The 24213-nt window shown below is 30.0% G+C and overlaps 11 protein-coding genes across 11 annotated transcripts, besides 7 other annotated features; 4 read left to right on the forward strand and 7 right to left on the reverse strand.

Annotated features, from left to right (window-relative positions):
- Positions 1–5715: part of a mobile genetic element that runs on past the window's edge.
- Positions 1283–2041, reverse strand: TVAGG3_0258290 (uncharacterized protein; the record flags this gene model as incomplete). Its single annotated transcript, XM_051228306.1, has 1 exon — positions 1283–2041. The coding sequence occupies one exon, from the start codon at positions 2039–2041 to the stop codon at positions 1283–1285; it is 759 nt and encodes a 252-aa protein (XP_051098036.1).
- TVAGG3_0258300 (uncharacterized protein) lies at positions 2771–3709 on the reverse strand (the record flags this gene model as incomplete). Its single annotated transcript, XM_051228307.1, has 1 exon — positions 2771–3709. A coding segment is annotated over one exon (939 nt), but the record flags the coding sequence as incomplete, so codon positions are not given.
- TVAGG3_0258310 (uncharacterized protein) lies at positions 3784–4735 on the reverse strand (the record flags this gene model as incomplete). The annotated part of the gene is made up of 1 exon (XM_051228308.1): positions 3784–4735. A coding segment is annotated over one exon (952 nt), but the record flags the coding sequence as incomplete, so codon positions are not given.
- Positions 5598–5914: a mobile genetic element.
- A 1178-nt stretch (positions 5915–7092) lies between these two features.
- Positions 7093–12466, forward strand: TVAGG3_0258330 (uncharacterized protein; the record flags this gene model as incomplete). Its single annotated transcript, XM_001312191.2, has 1 exon — positions 7093–9225. One exon carries the CDS (start codon positions 7093–7095, stop codon positions 9223–9225), a length of 2133 nt encoding a protein of 710 aa, XP_001312192.2.
- A 135-nt stretch (positions 12467–12601) lies between these two features.
- TVAGG3_0258340 (papain family cysteine protease domain containing protein family) lies at positions 12602–14201 on the forward strand (the record flags this gene model as incomplete). The annotated part of the gene is made up of 1 exon (XM_001309913.2): positions 12613–14169. The coding sequence occupies one exon, from the start codon at positions 12613–12615 to the stop codon at positions 14167–14169; it is 1557 nt and encodes a 518-aa protein (XP_001309914.2).
- Positions 14202–14515: 314 nt separating this feature from the next.
- Positions 14516–14878, reverse strand: TVAGG3_0258350 (uncharacterized protein; the record flags this gene model as incomplete). The annotated part of the gene is made up of 1 exon (XM_001309914.1): positions 14516–14878. The coding sequence occupies one exon, from the start codon at positions 14876–14878 to the stop codon at positions 14516–14518; it is 363 nt and encodes a 120-aa protein (XP_001309915.1).
- Positions 14879–15272: 394 nt separating this feature from the next.
- TVAGG3_0258360 (protein kinase protein) lies at positions 15273–17678 on the forward strand (the record flags this gene model as incomplete). Its single annotated transcript, XM_001309915.1, has 1 exon — positions 15273–17678. One exon carries the CDS (start codon positions 15273–15275, stop codon positions 17676–17678), a length of 2406 nt encoding a protein of 801 aa, XP_001309916.1.
- Positions 17679–17729: 51 nt separating this feature from the next.
- Positions 17730–17856: a mobile genetic element.
- A 71-nt stretch (positions 17857–17927) lies between these two features.
- Positions 17928–19331, reverse strand: TVAGG3_0258380 (protein kinase protein; the record flags this gene model as incomplete). Its single annotated transcript, XM_001309916.2, has 1 exon — positions 17928–19331. One exon carries the CDS (start codon positions 19329–19331, stop codon positions 17928–17930), a length of 1404 nt encoding a protein of 467 aa, XP_001309917.2.
- Positions 19332–19648: 317 nt separating this feature from the next.
- TVAGG3_0258390 (microtubule motor protein) lies at positions 19649–21676 on the forward strand (the record flags this gene model as incomplete). Its single annotated transcript, XM_001309917.1, has 1 exon — positions 19867–21606. One exon carries the CDS (start codon positions 19867–19869, stop codon positions 21604–21606), a length of 1740 nt encoding a protein of 579 aa, XP_001309918.1.
- A 220-nt stretch (positions 21677–21896) lies between these two features.
- Positions 21897–21901: a terminal%2Cinverted (terminal inverted repeat of tvBac_53III transposon ID:TVAGG3_0258400).
- Positions 21897–21929: a mobile genetic element.
- Positions 21902–22024: a mobile genetic element.
- Positions 21992–22024: a terminal%2Cinverted (terminal inverted repeat of tvBac_53II transposon ID:TVAGG3_0258410).
- Positions 22025–22171: 147 nt separating this feature from the next.
- TVAGG3_0258420 (cyclin-dependent kinase inhibitor 2C-related family) lies at positions 22172–22396 on the reverse strand (the record flags this gene model as incomplete). The annotated part of the gene is made up of 1 exon (XM_001312187.1): positions 22172–22396. One exon carries the CDS (start codon positions 22394–22396, stop codon positions 22172–22174), a length of 225 nt encoding a protein of 74 aa, XP_001312188.1.
- A 985-nt stretch (positions 22397–23381) lies between these two features.
- On the reverse strand, positions 23382–23897 carry TVAGG3_0258430 (protein of unknown function (DUF3447); the record flags this gene model as incomplete). The annotated part of the gene is made up of 1 exon (XM_001312188.1): positions 23382–23897. The coding sequence occupies one exon, from the start codon at positions 23895–23897 to the stop codon at positions 23382–23384; it is 516 nt and encodes a 171-aa protein (XP_001312189.1).
- Positions 23898–24213: the final 316 nt, after the last annotated feature.

Consider the following 24213-nt stretch of genomic DNA (forward strand, 5'->3'; position numbering starts at 1 on the left):
ATATACTAACTGCTGTATGATGGAGTCATGATTTCCATCCCAGTATATCTGACCGTTAACCCCTAACGCATCTCTAAGAGTTCTCATTACCGCATCAACTATTTTATTATGAAACGTATATGGAGAGGATGAAAAGTAAAAATTAATTTGTGGGAAATAATGAGCCATAGCTGCCTGAAATCCTTTATCACCATCACCCCTTATATTATCTACTCTTTCATGATCTAGTAAGTATTGTATAGCTCTTCTTGTTTCCTGTTCTGTTTTCCCTTTCACTGGAATGCAATATAAATATCTGGTGTTAATGTTAATGGCAAATAAATAAGTAACTTTTCCTTTTGAATATTCCAGATGATCGATTTCGTATGAATATGGATATGGAGCAAATGAAGGGCGACTAAATTTTTCCTTTAACGGTTGAATTTTTGGGTCAATTGGTTTATTTAATATCTTGAAATCCCTTTTAAAATCTTTTTGCTTCTTTAATGTTTGAAATGGATATAATAAAGTGAATGATGAAGGATTAACTGAAGGAGGAGGAGGTGCTACTGTTGGAGGTTTTGGTGTTGTAAGTGGTTTAATTTTATCTGCTTTGATTTTGGATTTCATTCCTCCTTTCATTAATTCTGGATGTATTCTATTCATTTGTTTTAAATATGCTGTATATAAAGGTTTGATATACTTTCCCGCTTCGAGTTTATGTTGAAGGATGAATTCCAAAAGTTGATCTTCATTTAAAAGTTGGGCTGAATATGGTTTAACTAATGAATCATAAATTAAAGCTTGTGCATCATTTATGGTCTGAAGGACCTGGGCGTTTTGTACCTTTGGTTTTTGTTCCTTTGGCTTTTGTGGCTCGGGATTATATAATTTATATAATTCATCAATATCTTCTTCTGTTAATACTTTATTTTTGAAATCTTTCAACTGTTTAAGTTGTGATTTAGTTTTTCCCTTTGTATATTCATTATTTTTAATTTTGTCTTTAATTTCAGAAATTATTTTATCATGATATTTCAAAATTTCATTTTTATAATACGAATAATAATAATCCATATCATCACCCGTTATATTTTTATTATGTTTTTGGAGATATGCTTTTAAATCATAATAATCAAGAAAATTTTGATTAAATACTAAATCATCAATTAAATTTTTTAAATCTGTGTTATCCATTTATATAAAAATAAAATAAAATAAATGTTTTAAGGGTGCCCACCTCTTTGAATCATAGTACAAAACCATTATTAACGGTTCCTTTTGTCTCTTCTGTGGCATTTCATTAAATAAATGGCATACAACATCCATTTTCACAACATACAGCCTTAGTGTGTGCTCCTGTTAATGCAGTCTTACCAATTGTTAAGCGAGTCATTGACCCGTTTTTAAGTTGTAAATTAATATTCTGACCATCAAATATCACTTTATCATTTATTATATCCAAATAATTTTTAGGTGTTAATTGTTTATTTTGTCGTAAACTAACACCTTTCATTTTTTGTGCAATCTTTTTAAAATCACCCCCATCAATTGAACCGTTGAATGAAGTATAACACTTAGGGCATAAAGCAACCATGTTATCACCTTGTTTCTCAATTGCTAAACCCAATAACTTCTTCTCATGTGTTTTTTCTTCAGCTTTATTCTTTAATTTAGGTTTAAATTTCTCATCAAAACAGAAGAAATCAAAAGGTGCGAATTTGTAAATGTTTTTATCATAAAATTGTTTATTGGTTACAATTGCTTGAAATGCTTGAGTGTTAGGAAGACTTGGATCGCCAGCGATTGCCCAATAAGATGAATCAGTATCACCTTCAATGAAATGAAAACGATTAACATCCATGCATTTATACATAAAATCATAAATGAAAACCAAATACCAGTATTTAGCATTATCTAAAGTGAAGAATGCCTCTTGTAAACATGTATCACATCTATAAAATCTATCTTTGAGCATCACTTGATATGTATCTTCACCTATTTCTCTTATGTTTTTAAACTTATTTGACATACATGCAATGCGTGCCTTCTGTGCATTCATTATTTTAGTCTTTGTGTAATTTTGTGTATTCATTGCATCGTAACCATATGATCCATTAAGTGAAATCTTGCAAAATAAACTTTTTCCTTTATTTCCTTCTAATTCCGCCTTTTGTCTTTCGTTCATAAATTCGTTCGCAAATTCATTAAAACAAGTGTTTTTAGTAAATGTTAAAATTGATTGAATGTCATCAATAATAAAATGAAATCTGTCTATTAGATACCAAAGATAATAAGAAGAAAATGGTTGATATTGGTTGTGTGTTGATGCTAACTGAGTTAATTTTCTCTGTTTCTGGTCAACTGGTAGATTGTTTGATTTCATGTAATTATACATAAAACTACCAATTGTTTTTTCATCTGTGATAATATCTAAGTTTCTTATTATCGGTAAAAAGTTTATGTAATCATTAATGTATTTTTCATCAATGTGACCCTTTACTTCAGCCACGAATAAAGTATTTTTCTTTCTAATAATTCCCAGTGCTTTTGCTTTCTTTGTTGCTGTATCACAAATGATAACACCATTCAATCTTCCCGGCATATACATTTTATGGTTAGTATATTGAATGAAATCATGAGGATTAGATGAAAATGATGAAGGATATAATGAATTAAAGTCAACTCCAACAAAATGAGTCATAATGTTGGTGGTGTCCTCATTTGATACAGTTTTAGTTTCTGGATTATATGCAAGTTTATTAATGTGCGTGATTCCTTTAAGATTAACACGATGTTGAACATTTGATAGACCACCAGTAATTCCATTACGGAGAATGTGATAAGCTTCAACTGAATCTAAAGTCATTGGTAAATTATTTTTTAATGTATAATTTCTTAAATTGATTCTTAAACGTTGAACATCCTCATCTTTATTTGATTTTACGATATTGCAATAACAACACATTAACTGACAATTTTCTTTGGTATGTGGTTTTTCATTATCGATTCTATCCAATGTTGGTTTATTTGCATATGTAAACGCTTTACCACACATTTTGCATTTAGATGAAAGGATTAAATCGTGATAGTATTGATAGTCATCCATTGAAACATTATTTTTAGTATCTCTTTCTGCTTTTTCATCTTGTTTCTTATATGATTCAATTTTATATTTCCAATACTTTTTCGTTAATTCAAAACTTGATTCCACATTTTCTTCTTCTGGATATTTTTCGTTAGGATTAAAGTCTTTATATGCTAAAGCGTAACGAATCATTGATGCATTCGATGATAAAGAAAGATTATGAAGCATGTCAATTTTATAAACAAATGTTTCTTCAATAATTTTATCAATTGGGTCAATCATAATTTCAACATCTTTATTGCAATAATGAATAAAATATTCTAATCTATTCTTAAAGTTTTTAGCATCATTGAGATATATTTGATAATCACTATCTGATATTGTTTCTTGTGTTAATGCTGAATAAAATGAATCTTGAGTGAATGGTTCCTCTTTATATAATTCTTCTTCGTAATTTTCCCATGTGATGAATTGATAAGGGAAAAAGGATTTAACACGTGATTTATTGTTTCCGAAATCTTGAGTGAATTGGTCTAATGTCCCACCCGCTATATAATTTCTGATGTCAATAAATCTCAATTCATATGGAACGTTTGTTTTCTTTACAATGATTTGCTTAAATTGAGAAGATGAACCCAGCATTGATTTTATTTTCCATTTTGCAGTGTTTAAATCACGAAGAATTAAATTTAAATCAAACTTTCCCGAATTAAAACCTATGATATTCACTTTATTGAATTCCTCATCTAGAAGTTCTTTAAATGCTTCCTTTTGTTTCTCATTTAATGTTTGCAACTTCATTAATTCTTCATATTGTTCAATATTTGATTTAGCAACTAATGAACAGGTTGAAAATAAAAATTCAATCCAATCAGAAATAAAAGAATCACTTGAAGTTAAGCAAAAATTCCTCGTAAATGTTTTATCACGGTCTACGACCTCGCCGCTTTGCGGCTTTATTTTGACAGTTGATGAGACCATGAATGGTTTTAAGTAAGCATTCAAAGTTGCACATTCAGAAAGTTGAAGTTCTTCTTTAGTCTCTAATGTTTCGAAGTCAAAAGTAATATAATATCTTGTTGGTTTATAATATTCCTGCAAATTATGTGCTAATAGCCATTGATATATCTTCTGTTTCGTGATATGTGGTGCATATGGTTGTTGTGTGTTTTGCAATTGAACGTCTTGAATTAATCTTCCATTATTTTCTTTACATTTCTCACAATGCTTTAAAAATCTTCTTTGGTTTTTCTTTTCTGGGTCATCACGGATAGAATAAACTTCTTCTTTGCAAAAGGGGCAAACTTTATATCCTGTGAGTGCTTCAACGTCTGTTATTCTGTCAGCGTGAAGTTTTCCACATGGACTCTGTGTTAATAAAATATTTACTGTTTCAAATTCTGGATCTATCATTATTGATTCCACTAATGGAAAGTCTACCTTGTTAATGTCTACGTCTTCTGGTTGAGGGTCACAATAATAAAAATCAATATTAACGTTTAACATTCTTGCTAACCTCTCACTTTCTGATGAAATGTCAAACCCTTCATATGCATCTATTGCTTCATTTAAATAGCTTCTACGAGTTTTAGGATTAACACCATCAGGAATGTTATAGAAGTGTTTAAATAACCTTCTACCTTCTGCTCTAATTTGATTATCATTCATTTTAGCTGTTCCATTTTTGTTCATTTATGTAAGAATAAAAATTAAAAAAATAAATAAAAATAAAGTTTATTTTTTTTAAAGTCCGAGACTCAGAGAGTCCAGGGCTAAAGTCCATAAAATGAATTAAGAACACATAAATTTTTATCATCTGCGACGTGACGAATACATTTTAATTTACTCAAGAATGCGTACCCTGATACATTAAATCTAATTCCTGTCTTATTTAATTTCACAACTTTGAAAAGGAATGTATGAATAGCTATAAAATGATGAGATGATGTTTTATGGGTTGCTTCCATTTTTTCTGAAATAAATGAATAAATATAATGTTTATAAGTTTTCATATCTTTTATGTTCTTAATAACGAATGGTATAGACCTTTCCACTTCGTCTTCCTTCGGTGCTGTTCTTTCATATGAAACATTATTGGTATCTTCAATAATGAAACCACAATCGCATAAAATTTTATATGTACCAATTGTTTCTTTTGATATTTTATCTAACAAATCAAAAACTTTATCAACACCTGTACATTTATTTAAATAATAATTTGTGTAAATATCATGGTCTTCTTTCTTAATCGTATTTGTTGCATATGTTACATTTTTCAATGCTTTTTTGAATTTTTCAGAATCAAGAGGAGGTGAAAGTAATATACATGGATAATCTCCATCGTCAATAAACTGAAGCTTATGTTTACGAATAAATTTAGTACCTTCTTCTGAAAGTGTTTCGTCAATATCACCATCTAATAAATTTTTAGTAGATTCCAAAAAGTAATTTTTATATCTTTCTTCATGAGATTTCTGTACTTCTGATTCTGAAGCTGGGATATTCATTAAACCCTCTACTTCATTCTCATTATATTTTTCAACTTCTCTTAATTCCTTAATTTTTTCATCTATTTCATCTCTTATTTTTTCCAGTCTTTCAATTTCATCATATTCATCATCTTTAATTCGTTCTTCATAATATTCAGGGAAAACATCAGGTTCTTTAGGTTTTTCTTCTTCAGATGTGGGATATAAAAAATTTATAACATCATCTTTATTCATTTTTCCATCATAATCTAAATCATTTAATAACTCGGCAAATTTTTTACAATTTCTTAAATAATATTTATTAACTTCATAACCCGCCTCCTCTAATATATCCTTTATTTCCTCATTTGTGAATCCCAATTTCTTAACGTTGTTAGTTGTGACACTCATTTATCATTAAATAAAAAATAAATTATTCAAAAAATGTAAGACATGAATTTTCAAAGTTTATTTTTTATTCATGAAAATAATTATTTCTAATTTCTTTTACTCTCTCGTACATACTAGATTTAAAGAATTCAGAACTTTTACCATAATCTCCTAAATGTTTTCTTATCCCTAACGTGTGCCAGTTATTATATGAAACTGAATAAACTTTATCTTTATCTTTACACCTTTCATCACTTCCAATATATTTATATTTCAATTTTGATTTAGCATTTTCATATTCATTAACGTTTAATAATTCACAGTCTTCCTTTTTAAATAAATGTTTTATGTATTCAGGATTTAATACTCTACGTTTATATGCTCCTAACTTAGTTCTAAAGGTTTTTCTACAAAATTTAGGAATTCCATCCTCTTTAATGTCATCAATGATTTCCATTTCATTATTTTCAATTTCTTCTTCTCGTTTATGAGGTCTTTGATTATGACTCCATTGATTCCATGAAATTAAATATTCTTTATCATTATATTTATATCTCATTAGCTTATTTTGGCTTTCATATTCATTTAATAATTCACAATCTTCATTTTTAAATTGAAGTTTAACCCATTCAGGATTTAAATGATGTTTAATTAATCGCGGAATATCTGACATCATCTATATATCTTCTTTTATAAAAAAGATAAAAAATAAATTATTTTAAAATTAATGTTAATTTTTTAATGATTTATAAATAAATATTTATTACTAATTTATTTAATAATGTCGCGCTTTCTTACGAATTCATGACTTAAAAAACGTAAGAAAAAATTTTATATCATCTATATATATAGAAGATGTGAAAATATACCTTCGTCTATATATAGACGTAACAAAAAAAGTCACAAAACCCGTCCACATATACTACTAATTGATTTCGGATATAAAAAGTAATATTTTCAATTGTTGTTCATTTATCTGTATTGTTTTCCATGATTTCATGTATCAAATTGAACAAAAATAAAGTTTTTACCGACAATTATTTAAAATTCAGTAAAACTCTATAAAATTGCAAAATTAAAATGTCTTAGGTAATGTTCAAACATTAACTCTATCAAGACACCATATTCTCTATTTTTTTTTCTAAAAAAGTGACAAATTCCTTTTAAATGATTGATTCCATTTTAGACCAAGTTGAAGCAAATATGGAACCATCACTACAAAGGAAGGCTTATTTAGAAGGAGTTATTAACCAATATAGAGAATTAAATGATCAAATCGCTGAATTAGAATATAAAATCGAAAGAGAAAACAATTTTAGAGAAAATTTTGAACTTCAAAGAGATATCAATTTACAGCAACTTCAAAAAATCCAAAATGAATACAATCAAACTAAAGAGGATTTAGAAAAATCCGCAATCAAAAATGCCGTTCTTTCAAGTGCAAATTCTTCGACCCCATTAATTTCCCAAAGAACAAGAATCATCGGAAATACAAATTTTGTTCAATATGCAAGACTTCAATCTCAAATATTGAATTTGAAGCAAATTTATCTCCAAAAAATAGATACGCTTTCAAAACTAAGAAGATCTGTCTACTGCCTTGACAATAACGAAGAATTTACTTACAATGAACAACCAGATTTGTTTTCTTTCCAAGAAACTCATCCAGATATATTACAAAGGATGAAAACGCCATTACTATGTCCTAAATATGAAGCTGGCAGTATTATTTCTTCAATAATTCCATCAGATCTTCAAAATTCAATAAATCAAGAAAATAATATCGAATTTCACTCAACATCTTTCATTCCAAAGTACTTGAAATCGAAGCCTATTGACAGCCTGATTACCAGTTTCTTCGTAAATTCAGAAGAACAAGGAAAAATTCTTCAAACAAAGAAACAAAGGCTAAATGATCTGAACAATCAAATATACCAACTTGACAATGATAGATACAACATAATAAATAGTGTAAGAATTAATTTGGCCGACCATTTAACAGAAATTCAGCAAAAAAGATTTAAATTATGTTCAGAAGTGATATTTGAAGCCCAAAAGCAGATCAATCAAGCACAAACTATTGTTGATGGTCTAAACCAATGTTTCCATGGCGAAAATCATGAAGTTTTCGCTAATGATACTCAAATTAAATTATTAATCAACGATATCACAAAAGATGTCCAGCAAATCATCTCCAAAGGCAACAGATTGTTTGTAGCACCATCATTGACCCCAATTCAGTTCCAGGATCCTCCGAAATTAATAATTGACCAAATTTCAACAGAACAAATCACCAGATGCAAAGAGAAGATCAATAAGTTGAATGAAATACTCGATACATCCGAAAACTACCAAAATCTTGCTATAGAAGAGCTAAATGAAATTGTTGAATCTTTAACCAACATTTCAAAGTCCCAGACCACTTCACTTTCTAATTTATCGATTTCGGATAACTCTATAAACGACGATAGCGATGAAATCGAAAAATTCCTTGAATTAAAACGGAAAGTTTTATCTAAGCAGAAGGAGAGACTCACAGACCTCAAGGACATGATCGAGATGCTTCCAGATACTGTTAAAAGCCTTGAAGTTGAAAATATCCCAGAAATCGAAGAATCAAAAATTCAAAAAGATAATTTCATGGAAGAAATCGAAGTTATGACACCACCTGTATCAGATCCTTTCACTGATTCGAACCAAGTGTTGTTGCAGAAGATTTTGAGCAGAAAAGTCGAAATTAAAGAAAATCCAGAAAACGTTGAACCAAAAACAAGAAATGTTGATTATAAAACAGGTAAATTCCAGAGTAAGATTGATTCGTGGACAAATATCATTGGTGAAGGTCTTGATATCGATTTTTCAAAAGAAATAGAAAAAAGAAATTCGTTGGAAGAAGAATTTTCAGAAACAATTTCTAAAGAAATGTCAGCACTTGAGACAAAGATATTTCGACACGAATCAAGAGAAAAAAGACAAACAAAGTTGAAAGAGCTTCGTGATCAAGTTGATTCATCACGTGATGAATACGAACAAATCAAGAGTTTCATTCATCAATCACAGAAAAAGATTGAAGAACTCAATGAAAAAATTAATTCTACAAACGAAAATATCAATCAAACTAAACAAGAAACAGAAAGAATTGATCACGAAAACAAAGAATACGAAGAACTCGTTTCGAAGAAGAAAACATTGATTGAAGAAATCTCTAAATTTAAGACAACAAGTGAAAGAGAAAACAACAAGATATTGGAACAGATAAAGAAACTATCTTCACAATCAAACAAACAGAAAGATAAATAAAAAATTTATTTATATTTTATCTTCTTCGATGAACTTTGAGATTGAATGAACGATGATTTGTTATTTTAAATGTAATTTGATTTTCTGGTTGTAAGTAACAATTTTCTGTGTGAAAATGTGAAAAATTATTATTGAAATCGTAATTATCTCTTAGATTATTAAATATAACTGATTCTGATCCTTTTGTTGAATTTGATTCAACATATGATTCTGAAATAGTCAAAGTGGAATCTTCTGCATATTTTTGAAACATGTACTTTGCAATGTTATTTAAAAATATGCAGTGATCAACATTTGTTGTGCATAAAATATAAAATAGAACTTGCTCATTATCTTTTCCACATTTATTTTCAATAACATTGCAATAAGAAACTGTATGTGTTTGTTTTCTTGTCAGATAGTGAAAATAAAGTGATATACTTCCGGTTTGATTGTTTTCTCTGAAATTTGAGAAATTATATGTTCCTGAACTTCCATCAAGTTGAATATGAATTGATGAATATAGTCTACATTTGTTGTTTGTGATGTTGTTCTTATCAAAATGGATATCACCACTCCCAATTCCTAATGTTCCACTTCCTTTACCTTCATTTTCTCCGCAATTAATTACTGAAACTTCAATTGCATAGTTTTTGCTAGATGAAGACGATTTAACAAAATGAACAAAAGCCATTTGATTTTCTGATGTTGATTTATAATAACATGTTCGTTGTTGAACAAATTGTCCTTCTTTTGTGCATACGTAGTGAACAGATCCACCATATGATGTGGAACTGCAGTGATTAAATACTGTTTCTTCTGCAAATGTGACTATCTCCTTATCGCTTTCAATGTAAATTGCACCCTTTGCTTTGCAATTTTCAAAGTAGCAGTTAAAAATGTAATAATTATTAGAACTTGTTTCATCATATAATGCAGTTCCGTTTTTTGTCTTATAGTATTTATCTTGACTGCCAAAATATTCTTCCCAGCTAAACTTTCTTGCATTTTTCAAATTTAATCAGAGTTTTTACGTACTTTGATGAGTTAATAGATTTATTTATCCCATAAAAATGATTCTCTGCTTTGATTTGCATTACAATATTCAATACAAGAGGAGTTATTGGAATTTTTAATTTTTAATAAAAGTGACAAAATACCTTTCAAGATTGGTTAATGAACAGAATTGTCAAGAGATTGGTTAAATTACTAGTCACTGAAACATAGTTGAAGAATCTATTGCGGGAGATCTGAGAATCATAAATATAACATATATTATAAGTATGAGACAAAAAATGGAAGCCCCATTCATATCTCACTTTTCTGTCATTAGCAACCCCTGCACACTATTTTCGTTTTGATGAAAATAATTCTGCTGAAGCAATTTTTGTAAATTGGTAAATAATAAATTATTTGAGGTGGCATTTGTATTTATTGAACAAATTTCTGTGGAAATATGAGTAAAATCATTAAAGTCGTAATTATCTTTTAGATTTGTAAATGTGATAGTCCTTTGATTTTGTTGATGATTTTGATTCAATCATGAATCTTTAATTGTCAAAGTTAAACTTTGATCATATGAAATAGCAGTTGTACAACTTCCTCTTTCTTCATTTTCTTTGCAATTATAAACAGAAACATATAGAGCGTAGTTCTTTTTATCATTATTGGCTTTAACCTTTTAATGAAATGACCGACCAAAACGACCAATTGATCTATAATAATATGTTCGTAGCTGTACAAATTGTCCATTTCCTTGAGAGCAGCTAAAATACACATATACAGCTTTTGATGAATAAAACATCTAATAAAGCCAGAATTTTCAAGTAAAGTGTGTATTTTATTATTTCTTTCAATGCAATTCGCACCATTATACTTGCATTCTATAAAATAGTTATATACCCGGTATACATCTAATAAAGCCAGAATCTTTAACAAACTTCGTTGTGGCAATACCACTTCCAACAAAGCAATCTCCTGATCATTGGATACAACGCGGTGCTGCTTTACTTGTTGCAACTCCTGAATAAAAATAATATTTATATTTCTAATATATACTATAAATGCATGCATAAATTGAAGATTATCTCAATAAAGTAAATCATCTTATTTTGATTGTTTAAGAATTTGAGTTGATACTGATGTAAATATTTATTTCCTTTTTGATGGAAATAATCCTGCTGATACTGTTTTTGCAATTTTGGAAAGAGAGATAAGAGATATCAATTGTGGTAATTTTTGGATCTATTAAACAATTTTCTTTGTAAAAATGTGTAAAAGTATTAAAATCATAATTATCTCTTAGATTATTAAATGTAACAGTTCCTAATCCTGTTGTTGAATTTGAGCCAATATATGATTCTGAAATAGTCAGAGTGGAATCATCTGCTTCTTGTCCAAACATGTACTTTGCAGTGTTGTTCAAAAATATGCAATTATCTACATTAGTTGTACCTTTGCAAAAAAATAGAACTTGTTCATTGTCTGTTCTGCATTTATTTCCAATAACATTGCAATTAGAAAATAATTGATTTAATAAACGATTTAAAGTTTGAAAATAAAGTGAGATACTTCCAGTTTGATTGTTTTCTCTGAATGTTGAGAAATTACATGTTCCTGGATTTGCACTTGCAATAGAAACTGATGAATATAGCGTGCATTTATTGCTTGTGATATTATTATTCTCAAAATGGATATCACCATTTAAAATGGCACATGTTAAACAACCTTTTTCTTCATTTTCTCCGCATTCGGAAACTGAAACTTCAATTGCATAGTTTTTATTGGAAGGAGATTGTTTAACAGCTTGGCCAAATGCCATAGCTGAATCTGCTATTGACTTATAATAACAAGTTCGTTGTTGAACAAACTGTCCTTCTTCTTGGCAGATAAATAAAACAGATCCACCACCATTTTTGAATGTGGAACTGCAGTTATCAAATACTGTTTGTTCAACTAATGCGCATATTCTGTTAGATCTTTGAATGTAAATGGCACCATTTTCTTTGCATCCTTCAAAAGTACAAAGAAAAACGTAATAATTGGATGAACCTGTATGGTCAAATAGGGCAGTTCCGTTTTTTGTCTTATCGTATTTATCTTGACTCCCAAAATATTCTTCCCAGTTGAACTTTCTTGCATTTTTCAAATTTAATTTGAGTTTTTACGTATTTTGATGAGTTAATAGGCTTGCTCATCCAATTACAAACATTCTCTACCTTTAATTTGCATAACAATATTCAATCCAAGAGGAGTTATTGAGATTGTTTATTTTTTAATAAAAGTGACATTTTTAATATTAATTCTAATTTTTGCATCACTTATATAAATCAATCTTTAAATATTAAAAATAGAAACTTCTTGAATTTTTGTGTCAATTTTTCAGAAATATATAAGATGTCATTAAAAATGGAGGAAATTGAGTTACTTAAAGAAGAAAGTAGTAATAGCAATATTTCTTCAAAAGTTAAGAAATTGATTATACTATCTGTATTGATTGTTGTCATTGTTTTTGCGATTTTCATTTTCTTCAGCAAAGTAACAAAAATAGAAATCAAGAAAACACAGAATTTGTATAATAAATTACCTTCAAAATACTTCATTAGTTCAATTTACTCAATTCCTCTTAATACAGAATACAAAGCACAAAAATCTTGGCTTTACACATCATTAAACATAATGGAATCTCTCTACAAATACAATGGATACATGAAAGGATTCTTAAATGAAACAGAATACGTAAAATTTTCTCCTTATTACATTTCAGACACACTAAATTCATTTTGTTCCAAAAATACTAATATTGAACCATGTAATTCGACACGGACAGAAGGAAAATCAATATATCCGACATTTGAAGACTTCGCGAAATTTATCAAAACGTATTCAAGTATTTTGATACCAGAAAGTGCATGTAAAGTTCAAAACAACAAATGTAATGTTGATACTGATGTATATTCAGACAGTAAAATAGATTTCAATATGGAAAGTTCAAAAATTGTAACAACAATTTCTCAAATAAAAGAATTATTATATAAAAATAGATCTCCTTTGGGTTTTGTGATGCCAATGCCTGCAACAAGATACAAATTGCCATGTTCTGATATCTTAGTCAATCAAACAGAACTTTGTAAGAAAACATCATTAGGATTTGGATATTTGACTTTCAACGAATCTTTTGAATCGAATGGTCCATCTTTCTATCATATCACAGGAGATGTAATCAAAACAGAAACAAGATCGTTAGAATTAATCGGATGGGATGATAATTTCATTGAACCTCTTTCATCAAACATCACAAATGCACCACCAACAAAAGGTGCATTCATATTTAAAGGCACATGGGGCTCAACTGGTCACTCAAGAGAATATCTTTCAGGAATTATTCCTAGAAACATAGAAAACGCTCTTTGCCCGAATAGTTATGATCCATTGAACTTTATTCCTGCTTCTTTACAGTGCGTTGCTGAGAACGGAGGAGATTTAAGCAAATGCTCAACAGATATGAGTTCTACTGGAGCAACCCAGCTTGTTTGTGTTGATCCAAACTTCTGTAATGAAGACGAATCATATTTTGTCACTAGAAACTCAGATTTGTCAAAATCAGCTTCGATATACACAGAAAATAACATAGTTTATCCAATTATTAGGTCCATCAAAGGATCTGTTGTATCATCTATGCAATTCCCTGTTCCATTTTCTCATTTACATAAAGTTTTTGCTCCGAAATCTCCAATACCCAACAATGAAGCTTTTTGCGGCCATGTTGCAATATCTTATAGAGTAATTGAAGAATTACAGAGATTGTCTAATCCATATTCCGAATCAATTCGTGCAATTTCTCTTGAAGTCAATTTTTATAACGAATCTTATGCTGCTTATAAGAAGAAAGCACATAAATTCACTAAGAATTCAACAAGTAACTTCCAACCTATAACTTCCAAGTTTACTTTTACTGATTTATAAATAAATTGTTTAGTTTTATTTTTGTACCAAAATGTTTACTTTTTATGCTTAATTCTTAAACATAGACGTTTTCAAATAATATAAACTATTACAAGTTTGAATATAAAACAAATTTGGTTTCAACCTTCTATAAGTTAACTGAATTATATACTTAAATCTGTTTACTTATTTAAGTTTGGCTATAATTTGAGGAATATGATAAGCAAAATAGAAATGAAATACATATTTGTAGAAAGGTTAAAATTATTTGTTCGAAAAAGCAAAATTGAATAGACATATATGATCCGATATAGAATACAAGACATTTATTTTCATCAACAAGTTAAATAAAAGAATTCAAACAAAATTAATTTTCATTGACCTGAAATAGATCAATTTTTTCAGCATTGCTGAAGGTCATGTAAACTTCAGGAGTTATATGTGGTAGCTTCGAAAGTAATTCGACATTTCCGGCGATAACAGAATGTGCGTCATTAACTGGAATTTTAAGAATCGCAATAGCGCGGTTCGGATCTGTATCATCTTTTGGATCGAAATCTTTGTTTTTACTTGATATGATGTTTGATTCTAATTTATCTTCTATTCTTTGACGTCTTTTACGCATCCAGTCCAAAATGTATATAACTGATGTAACAATAATCACTATAAGTGATATAATAATTGTTATGTTTAACATTAATGGGGAGTTTTCCCATATTTTAATTCCCATCTCGGAATTAAAAAGTGACAAAAAGCTTTTTCAAAATTTCTCTTTTTATTGATCCAATATATGCCTATTTTCACTTGCTATTTCTTTAGATTTTTTGTAAAGCTCACAAAATAAAGGAATACAGATTGAATTTAGATTTTTGCGGCAGAAATGCATCCACATGATTCAAATTTATGATGATTATTGAGGATTCCATTCGAACTGCATTTTTTGTAAGGGGGTGTTTTGAAGATTCAGCGGAAATTTGACATAATGAAGAAATTTTTTGTAAATATCAAATAACTCAACCAGTCTATCGTAGTTCAGTAATATTATTTCAAAATTGAATGATCCGAATGTGATTGGTGATTCCTCTTTCAATATTATGTCAGTTTTTTATTGAAATCTTTGTGAGATGATTAGTGGCATTCGATCTGTGGAAGATCTCGGCAAACTTCTTCCACAATTCGTAGTCCACAATGAAGATTTTCAATTCGTGAAGTCAATTGGAAAAGGTGGCTTCAGTGAAGTATTCAGTGCATCATACACACCAACAAAGCAGATGTGCGCAGTAAAAAAGCTAAAATTCCGTGATTTATCAGGCAAAAACTTCGAAGCTCTTTCAAGAGAACTCCAAATCCTTTCAAAAAACGCTCATCCTTACTTATTAGGTTTCGTGGGCTTCTCGATAGATCGCCCATTTATCATTGTGACAGAATACTTACCTAATGGATCCCTCTTTGACGCGCTCCGCTGGAAAGATAACCATAAGCCTTTGACAGGAACTCAAAAAACTTTAATTGCAATGTGTATAGCAAGCGGAATGGCAAAATTACATAAGAATCGCATCATGCATCGCGATTTGAAGTCTCTTAATATACTTCTCGATGAAGATTTGCTTCCTCGTGTAATTGATTTCGGATTGTCAAAATTTTATGATGAGAAAGATGAAACACTTACGGAAGTCCTCGGAACAACGCATTGGATGGCACCAGAATTATTCGAAAATAAAGGATATACAAATAAAATCGATGTTTACGCTTACGGAGTGCTTCTTTGGGAGATGCTTACCAACAGTATTCCTTACGCAGGCAAATCCAATACACAGATCATATACGATGTCGTTAAAAAAGGAAAAAGACCTCCAATTCCCATCAGAACTCCTTCTGGTCTCAAAAACCTCATAAACGCATGCTGGGATCAGAATCCGAACAGCAGACCTACGTTTAAAGAAATTTTCCAGCAGTTTGCAGCGAATATTGCTTATTACGACGGAACAAACAAAGATGACATTGCCAGTCAAGTCACGAAGATCAAGATATCGAAACATTCACCTAAATCATTCAAACAACCTGAAGGATTAAGAGCATCTGAAATAAAAACTTATGAACAGCCGAAAGACGACTACGAAATACTTATTAAGCTTGATTCTCTTGTAGATATTAACAGACAAGATTACGAAGCGATGCTTAAAGAAATTGTTTCGATTCTTCCATCAGATTACGCGGATTCGTTCTTTGGAGTCATTGGAAACATTTTATCACCGACAACACCCATCAAGATCATCCAATTACTTCTTTCTGCTATAGAAAAGTTCATTTATCAAGAACAAATTTTTTATAAAGTTTTTATTCAGAAGAAAATCTACGCAAAGCTCACCTTTAAAGACAAATCAGTTGCGCATCAACTCCTAGGTATCTATCTACAGTTCTTTTCCAATTCTCCCGCTGAAGTTTCGGATGAAATTATTGATACAGTCAAATTCTACATTCCAACGCATCCTATGCATGTTTTACGTCTTATCAATGCATATACATGCAATAAAAGGTGCAGGAAGAGCGCTCTTACGAAGTTTTGGTCATTTGCGGATATGGTCTTTCAATATGACAAAGAATTCATTAACGGAGGTGTTGCACAAGGCCTTGCTAAGCTTATTTTCACTTTGTTGGCCTTATATCCTCAGTTTTTGAAGGCAAGATTACAATATATCCAAAACACCCTCAAATCGATACTTCTTAGAGGTGGAAACGAAGCAGCCATCGCCTTAGACATGATGTGTGCTGAAAACGACCTCCATGTCGCTCTTCCTGAAAATTTTGTATCACAAAATTTGGATGAACCAATGTTAGGCCACAGAATACTAACCTGGATCATCAAATGCCCACAGTTCATCACGGAATCAGTCATCCAAGCCTTGATTGCCTTAGCGGAAAAGAATATCGACGCAACTCTCGTTTTGTGTGAGGTTTCTAAGAATCCGGACAACGCTAAGATCATTTTCTCATCAATGAAATCATGGGTAGTCATGAGTTTGCCCACTCTTGAGTACACATTGAAATTATTGATGGTAATTCTTTCCCACGAGTTCTGTCGGACCAATTTACCACAAGAGATCATTATTTTCCTTCAAAGCATACTCGAAAATGAAGGAGATCTCTATGAAACAATTTATCCAATTTTTATGTCGATAGAAATCACTCCTGCGATGGTCAAACTCTCACAGCAGTTCATAGAAAGGCTTTTTGATAAGACTTTCCAGAGAGGAAACTCCGATTTGATTATTGAATCTCTCAGAATAATCAAGAAAATCGCGGAAGTGGGCTATTCACCTGGATTCATCACCATTCTGCCGTACATACACAGAATGATCACAACAAATGGCTGGGCAGTGCTTGTTGTGCCAATTGTTGCACTTTTCAGCAAACATCCAGAAATGAAAGAGCATTTGAGCGGAAGTAAGATATTGAGAGAGATACAGTTCATCAAGGATGAATCTGTACAAGCGGATATTGAAATTATAAGATCGAATATTCCATTCTAATATGTTTTGTAAATTATATAATTTCGTTTATAAATTTTTTTATGATTTTTTTAAGGGTGCACTTACGCCCCTATGACACGGCCTTTAATTCAGATGTTTAAGGTTAATTTTCAATGGTGCTTCACGCCAGTTGTCAAAAATTTGAATTAATGTCAGATGGGCGTAAATGCAGCCTTAAGGGTGCACTTTCTTACATCATCTCCCAAGATGCACATTAAATAATAAGCATCTTATATAGAAATACTAATCCTATGCTCCATGTGAAAGAAGAAATTTGATAAACTCTTTATTATTTTTACTTGCTGCATGGCGAAGAGCGGTTTCTCCTTTTTTATCTTTTTCATTTATATTTGCACCATGCGAAATAAGTAATTCTGCTGTTTCTTTACTATTAAAACGTGCTGCATAATGAAGAACAGTTTGTCCATCGTTATCTTTTTCATTGATATTCGCGCCATGCGAAATAAGAAGTTCTGCTGTTTCTTTATAATTATAACTTGCTGCAACATGAAGAGCGGTTTGCCCATATTGATCTTTTTCATTGATATTCGCGCCATGCGAAATAAGAAGTTCTGCTGTTCCTTTATAATTATAACTTGCTGCATAATGAAGAGAAGTTTGTCTATCCATATCCTTTTGATTGATATCTGCACCATGTGAAAGAAGAAGTTCGGCTATTTCTTTGCTATTTAATTCTGCTGCATAGAGAAGAGCAGCTTTTCCATTTTCTCTTTCATTGATATTTGCAATATGTGAAAGGAAGTATTCGAGTAAGGATGGAATGTTGAGTATTGCTGAATAAAGAAAGCATTTGTTAACATCATTAGTTTGATCAAAATAAACTAATAAGGATTCAAGATTATTAAATTTTGCACAACCTTCTAAATTGATATTAATATTGTATTCATTCATCAAGAATGTAACAAAATCAATGTTGTGTGAAATAATTGCATACTCCATACATTCTTTATCGGGTCTTTGATTTTTCAAACATTCACTCATTATCTCTGGATTTCCTCTTAAAAATGAAAATTTTAGACATGTTTGAGTTATTTCTGAGTTAAATTTTGTTCTTAAGAACTTAAAACAGTCAACTGCCCGATGGTAACAACATAATTCAAGTAATGAATATCCATAATAAGAATGAGGATATAAAGTGCTACCGAGTATTTGATCTTTATCAAATCCATCTATTTCTGTGAATGTAATGAATCTTTCTAAGTCATTATACATAATTGCTCTGTAAATTGTATCTTCTGTATGAAAATTGAGATTTTCTGAGTTAATTGTTTCGAATTTATCAGATTTGTCTAATTTAATTCCATATTCTTTATAAAATAGGTATCTAACAGTTAATGAAACTTTGGTTTCCTCGTTTATTTGATAATTATCATATATAATTTTGGCAAGAGATAAATATGACTTTGTGTAGCGATTATTATACGGTATAATTTGCAAAATATCTTTGATAATATTTTGAGGAGGATAGTTCTTGGATTCAATCAATTCTGTTTTGATCATTTTGTAAATCTTGTTTATTTCTTCTTCATTTTCAGTTTTCAGCTGATACAATGCATTATATGAATCGATGTAGTATTTACACATACTTCGCAATTCACTGTATTTATTTTGGTGAGTGTCTTGATCAGACATTAATAATTTTTTATAAGGATACAATTATACTATTTAAAACATTTTTAAAATTCATTGTGAAAAATAAATGCTACATGATATCTGTGGAAAAACACTGATCACAAAAATTTCAGATTACATTTATGCATTTTGATTAAGTTTGTAGATATGAAATAACACAATTACAACATGAATGTCTCAATCAATAATATTTTCATCAAGATGCGTATTTTAAAAGCGTTATTTGCTAATGGAAGTTATATACAAAGTTATAAGTTAAACTTATATATATATATTTTTACCCAAAGTTCTTTCAATTATATTGATATGGAGGAAAAGTTCTTTCAATTACATTGATAAGAAGGAAAAGTTCTTTCAATCGGAGAAGATAATAATTTTCTCCAAGCAAGATCCTTGGTAGTTCCTATTATTATCAGAATTGGCTTAAATGAATGATATTACAATAGCAATTGAGCAAAATATAAAAAATTGTCACTTTTTGATTTTTTTAAAAAAAGATTTTATGGAATTAAAAGTCGGAACTATTATAGAATTTATGGGTAAAAAGGGTGAGATAAAGTTTGTTGGGCCTTATGCTGACAGACCTGAGCCTTACGTAGGAATTGAACTTGAAGTTCCAAAAGGAAAAAATAGTGGCATCATTAAGGGCGTTAAAATGTTCGAATGCAGAGAAAATCATGGTATATTTGCAAAATATAACGATATTTTAAAGTTTTGCAAAATAATTAATCCAAATTCGCCAAATATCCAAAAATCTCCATCAAGTGTTTCATTTCAAGAAATACCTCCGAACGAAGCATCTCCAAAACCACTTACTAAGTCTCCTTCTGATGCATCTCTACAAAATTCTCCTTTATCTCGTTCAAAAACTTTTTCATCCGATAGTTTAATAGAATCACGCGAAGCATTAGAGGCCAAACTCAAGAAATATCAAGAATACATCTCAATAACCAAAGAAAAACTCGAAAAATTACAAGAAAAAACTAATATTGTCCAAAAACTTATTCAAAGGAAAGAAATAGAAAACGAAGCAGATCTAAATGGTCGCAAACAAGAGTTCGCCAAGATCATTTACAAAAAACAGATAAAACTCGAACAAGATTTGATAAAAATCGAAGAAGAATGTATACAATCTGCCAGACGCGTCAGAGTCTTAGCGGAAACAGCTGATGGTCGTGTTTCAAAGGCAAAAATCGTATTACTTGAGAAAATTAACAATGAACATATTGAATATCAACAATCTCTTCAACAACTGCTTGATGCGCAGAGAATCAACTTAAGTACAGCTAGTAGATCAATACAGACCCTTAAAAGAAGAGTTCCGAGAACTGCAAACACTTTAAAAAAGCATCAACAAAATTTAGAAATTCTCAAAAAAAATTTGAAAGAAATTGAAGGTAAATTATCGGAAAAAGTACCAGATTTCAAAGACGTGAATGATCTAAAAGAGAAAGTAGACAAGTTAAGACTAGAAGACAAAGAAATTAAGTTAAAAGAAAAAATGAAAGAAATTGATTCCGAAATTATGACTTGTTTCATCACGGAAATCATGCAAAAGGACAACCCATTGATTGTATTAGCGTTTAAAGTATCTTTGTTGCATGCAAAAGCGAAATCTTATGCTGAATTTGCAAATGGCAAGAAAAAAGCTTTGGCTTTCTATCTATTGTATATATTAGAGTTCATACAAGTCATACTTACGGGATTCCACTCAAGAGTCTCCGGATTTCAAGAAATTGTTGAAGAATTAGATAAAATTTCAAATTCTATTGATAATGGAAAATTAACTATTGATTGTAGCAAGCTTGTTAATATTACGAAGGATATAACATATATCCAGCTCGATCAATGCTTAACTCCTCATTTTCTGAAATACATTTCTTATCTTTCGACAAATCAAGAGAACAAGTCCATTTTGACAGACATAGCGAATGAAATGGACATTTCCTTGCATCCAGACTTCATGGAACCCGAAGATGGGAAGTTATTAATGAAAATTATTTCTGAATTGAAGAATTCTCATAACGGAAATGTTTTCAACTCGATTGAAGATCTGATTAACCTTTATGAGAAGTATGGGAAGAGAAAGATGAGTTTTATCAACATTTTGAAGACAAAAGATGACGAAAACAAAAAAGCGAAAGAAAAATTAGTTCTTTTGGCCCAACAAGAGAAAGATAAGTACGAAGAACAAGTTCTGAAGATTGAGGAAGAAAGAGACAGACTTTGCAAAGAAAGACTTCAACTTTTGGAAAAAATCAAATCAAAGAAATAATATTTTTTATATTTATATTTTTATGTTTGTTTTTTATATTATAAATATTTTTTTCTATCTCAGGTCGCCAAAAAAGTTCGGAAATTAAAAATCGCAGTTTGAGTACTTGCTGATAGTCTGTTCGTCAGATAGTATACATTTGTAAACTATCTGCCACTAATTTTTTTTGTCCTTTCAAAGTTTTTGACAGTGTCAAAAAATATACATCGGTCTCTCATTTTTCCTCTCAAACGACGGTTTTTTTAATAAGCTCAATTTTTCATCGACCTTATAAGGCCGTCAAAATTTTTTTAAGGGTGCACTTACCACTTTCTGACATTCTCTCAAATTTCTTGTTTAAGGTTTTATTTTCTATGTCTCTTCACACCCGTATATCTCTTTTTGAGAGAGTGTCAGAAAGTGGTAAGTGCACCCTTAAAAAAAACTTAGATAACTTATATAAAACTTATTTTACTAATGTGACATATACTATATATGTCATATGAAGAAAATTAGTCTTGCCAATTTTGTGATATATTAATCGATTTTTGTGAAATGATCTCTTTTATAATGATCTTTTTTTCTTTCATCTGTAAGAAAAAAGATATGTTTCTCCATATTTTTCATTGATATTCGCACCATGTGAAATAAGAATCTCAATGATTTCTTTATTATTTTTACATGCTGCATAGTGAAGAGAGGTTTGTTCATCTATATCTTTTTCAATGATATTTGCATTATGTGAAAGAAGAAGTTCTGTTGTTTCTTTACTATTATAACTTGCTGCAATATTGAAGAGCAGTTCTTCCATATTTATCTTTTACATTGATATCTGCACCAAATGAAATAAGAATTTCAACTGTTTCTTTATAATTATAGTATGCTGCAATATGAAGGGCGGGTTTTCCATCGTTATCTTTATTATTGATTTTCGCGCCATGTGAAATAAGAAGTTCGGCTGTTTCTTTATAATTATAGTATGCTGTATTATGAAGAGCTGTTTTTCCTTTTTTGTCTTTTTCATTGATTTTTGCACCATGTGAAATAAGAATCTCAATGATTTCTTTATAATTATTGCATGCTGCATAGTGAAGAGAGGTCTGTCCGTCTATATCTTTTTCTTCAATATTTGCGCCATGTGCAATAAGAAGCTCAACGATTTCTTTACAATTATATTCTGCAGCAAGGTGAAGAACAGTTCTTCCAAATTGATCTTTTTCATTGATATTTGCGCCATGAGAAATAAGAAGCTCAGCTGTTTCTTTGCAATTATTATGTGCTGCATTATGAAGAGCAGTTTATCCAAAAAGATCTTTTTCTTCAAGATTTGCGTCATTCAAAACAAGAAGCTTGACTATTTCTATAATATTATTATCTGTGGCAAAATGAAGAGCAGTTTTTCCATATTCACATTTTTCATTGAGATTTGCACCATGCGAAATAAGAATTTCAACAGTTTCTTTGCTATTGTTTTCTGCTGCATAGAAAAGAGAGGTTTTTTTAAATTTATCCTTTCCATCGATGTTTGCACCATGGGAAAGAAGAAATTCAACTATTTCTTTATTATTTTTTATTACTGCATGGTGAAGAGCAGTTTTTCCTTCATTATCTTTTTCATCAATATTTGCACCATTTGAAATAAGAAGTTCAACTATTTCTTTATCATTATAGTCTGCAGCTTTATTAAGAGCAGTTTTTCCAAATTGATCTTTTTCATCGATATTTGCACCATGTAAAAGAAGAAATTCTGCTGTTTCTTTGCAAATATAATATGTGGCATTATGAAGAGCGGTTTTTCAACTTTCATCTTTTCCATTGATATTTGCACCATGCGAAATGAAATATTCCCAAAGAGATAGGATATTGAATAACGGTGAATAAACAAAGCATTTGTTAATATTATTAGTTTGATCGAAATAAACTAAAAATGATTCAAGATTTTTATGAACTCCGCAATTTATTAAACCTATGTCCATATTGTATTCATTCATTAAGAAAGTAACAAAATCAATGTTATGAGAAATAATCGCATACTCCATGCAAACTATGCTTGGTTTTTGATATTTCAAACACTCGCTCATTATCTCTGGATTTCCACTTAAAAATGAAAAAACTAGACATGTTTGAGTTATTTCTGAGTTAAATTTTGTTCTTAATAACTTGAAACAATCAACTGCTCCGTGATAGCAACATAACTCAAGTAATGAATATGTTTCGTAAATATGTGGATATAATTTGCTTTGTAGCCTTTGATCTTTATCAAATCCTTCTCTTTCTGTGAATGAAATGAATCTTTCTAAGTCATTATACATAATTGCTCTGTAAATTATATCTTCTGTATGAATATCAAGATTTTCTGACTTAATTGCTTCGAAATTATAAGATTTGTCTAATTTAATTCCATATTCTTTGTAAAATAGGAGGATTGAAATATCTTCTACTTTTTTGACCTCTTCCACATGATATTAATCATATATAATTTTGGCAAGAGATAAATATGACTTTGCATAGCGATTATTATACGGAATGATGTTTAAAATATTTCTGATAATATTTTTAGGAGGATAGTTCTTGGATTCAATCAATTCTGTTTTGATTGTTTTGTAAATCGAGTTTAATATTTCAGTA

Source organism: Trichomonas vaginalis, chromosome V (genome assembly GCF_026262505.1).
Source record: "Trichomonas vaginalis G3 chromosome V, whole genome shotgun sequence".
NCBI classification, from domain to species: Eukaryota; Parabasalia; order Trichomonadida; family Trichomonadidae; genus Trichomonas; species Trichomonas vaginalis.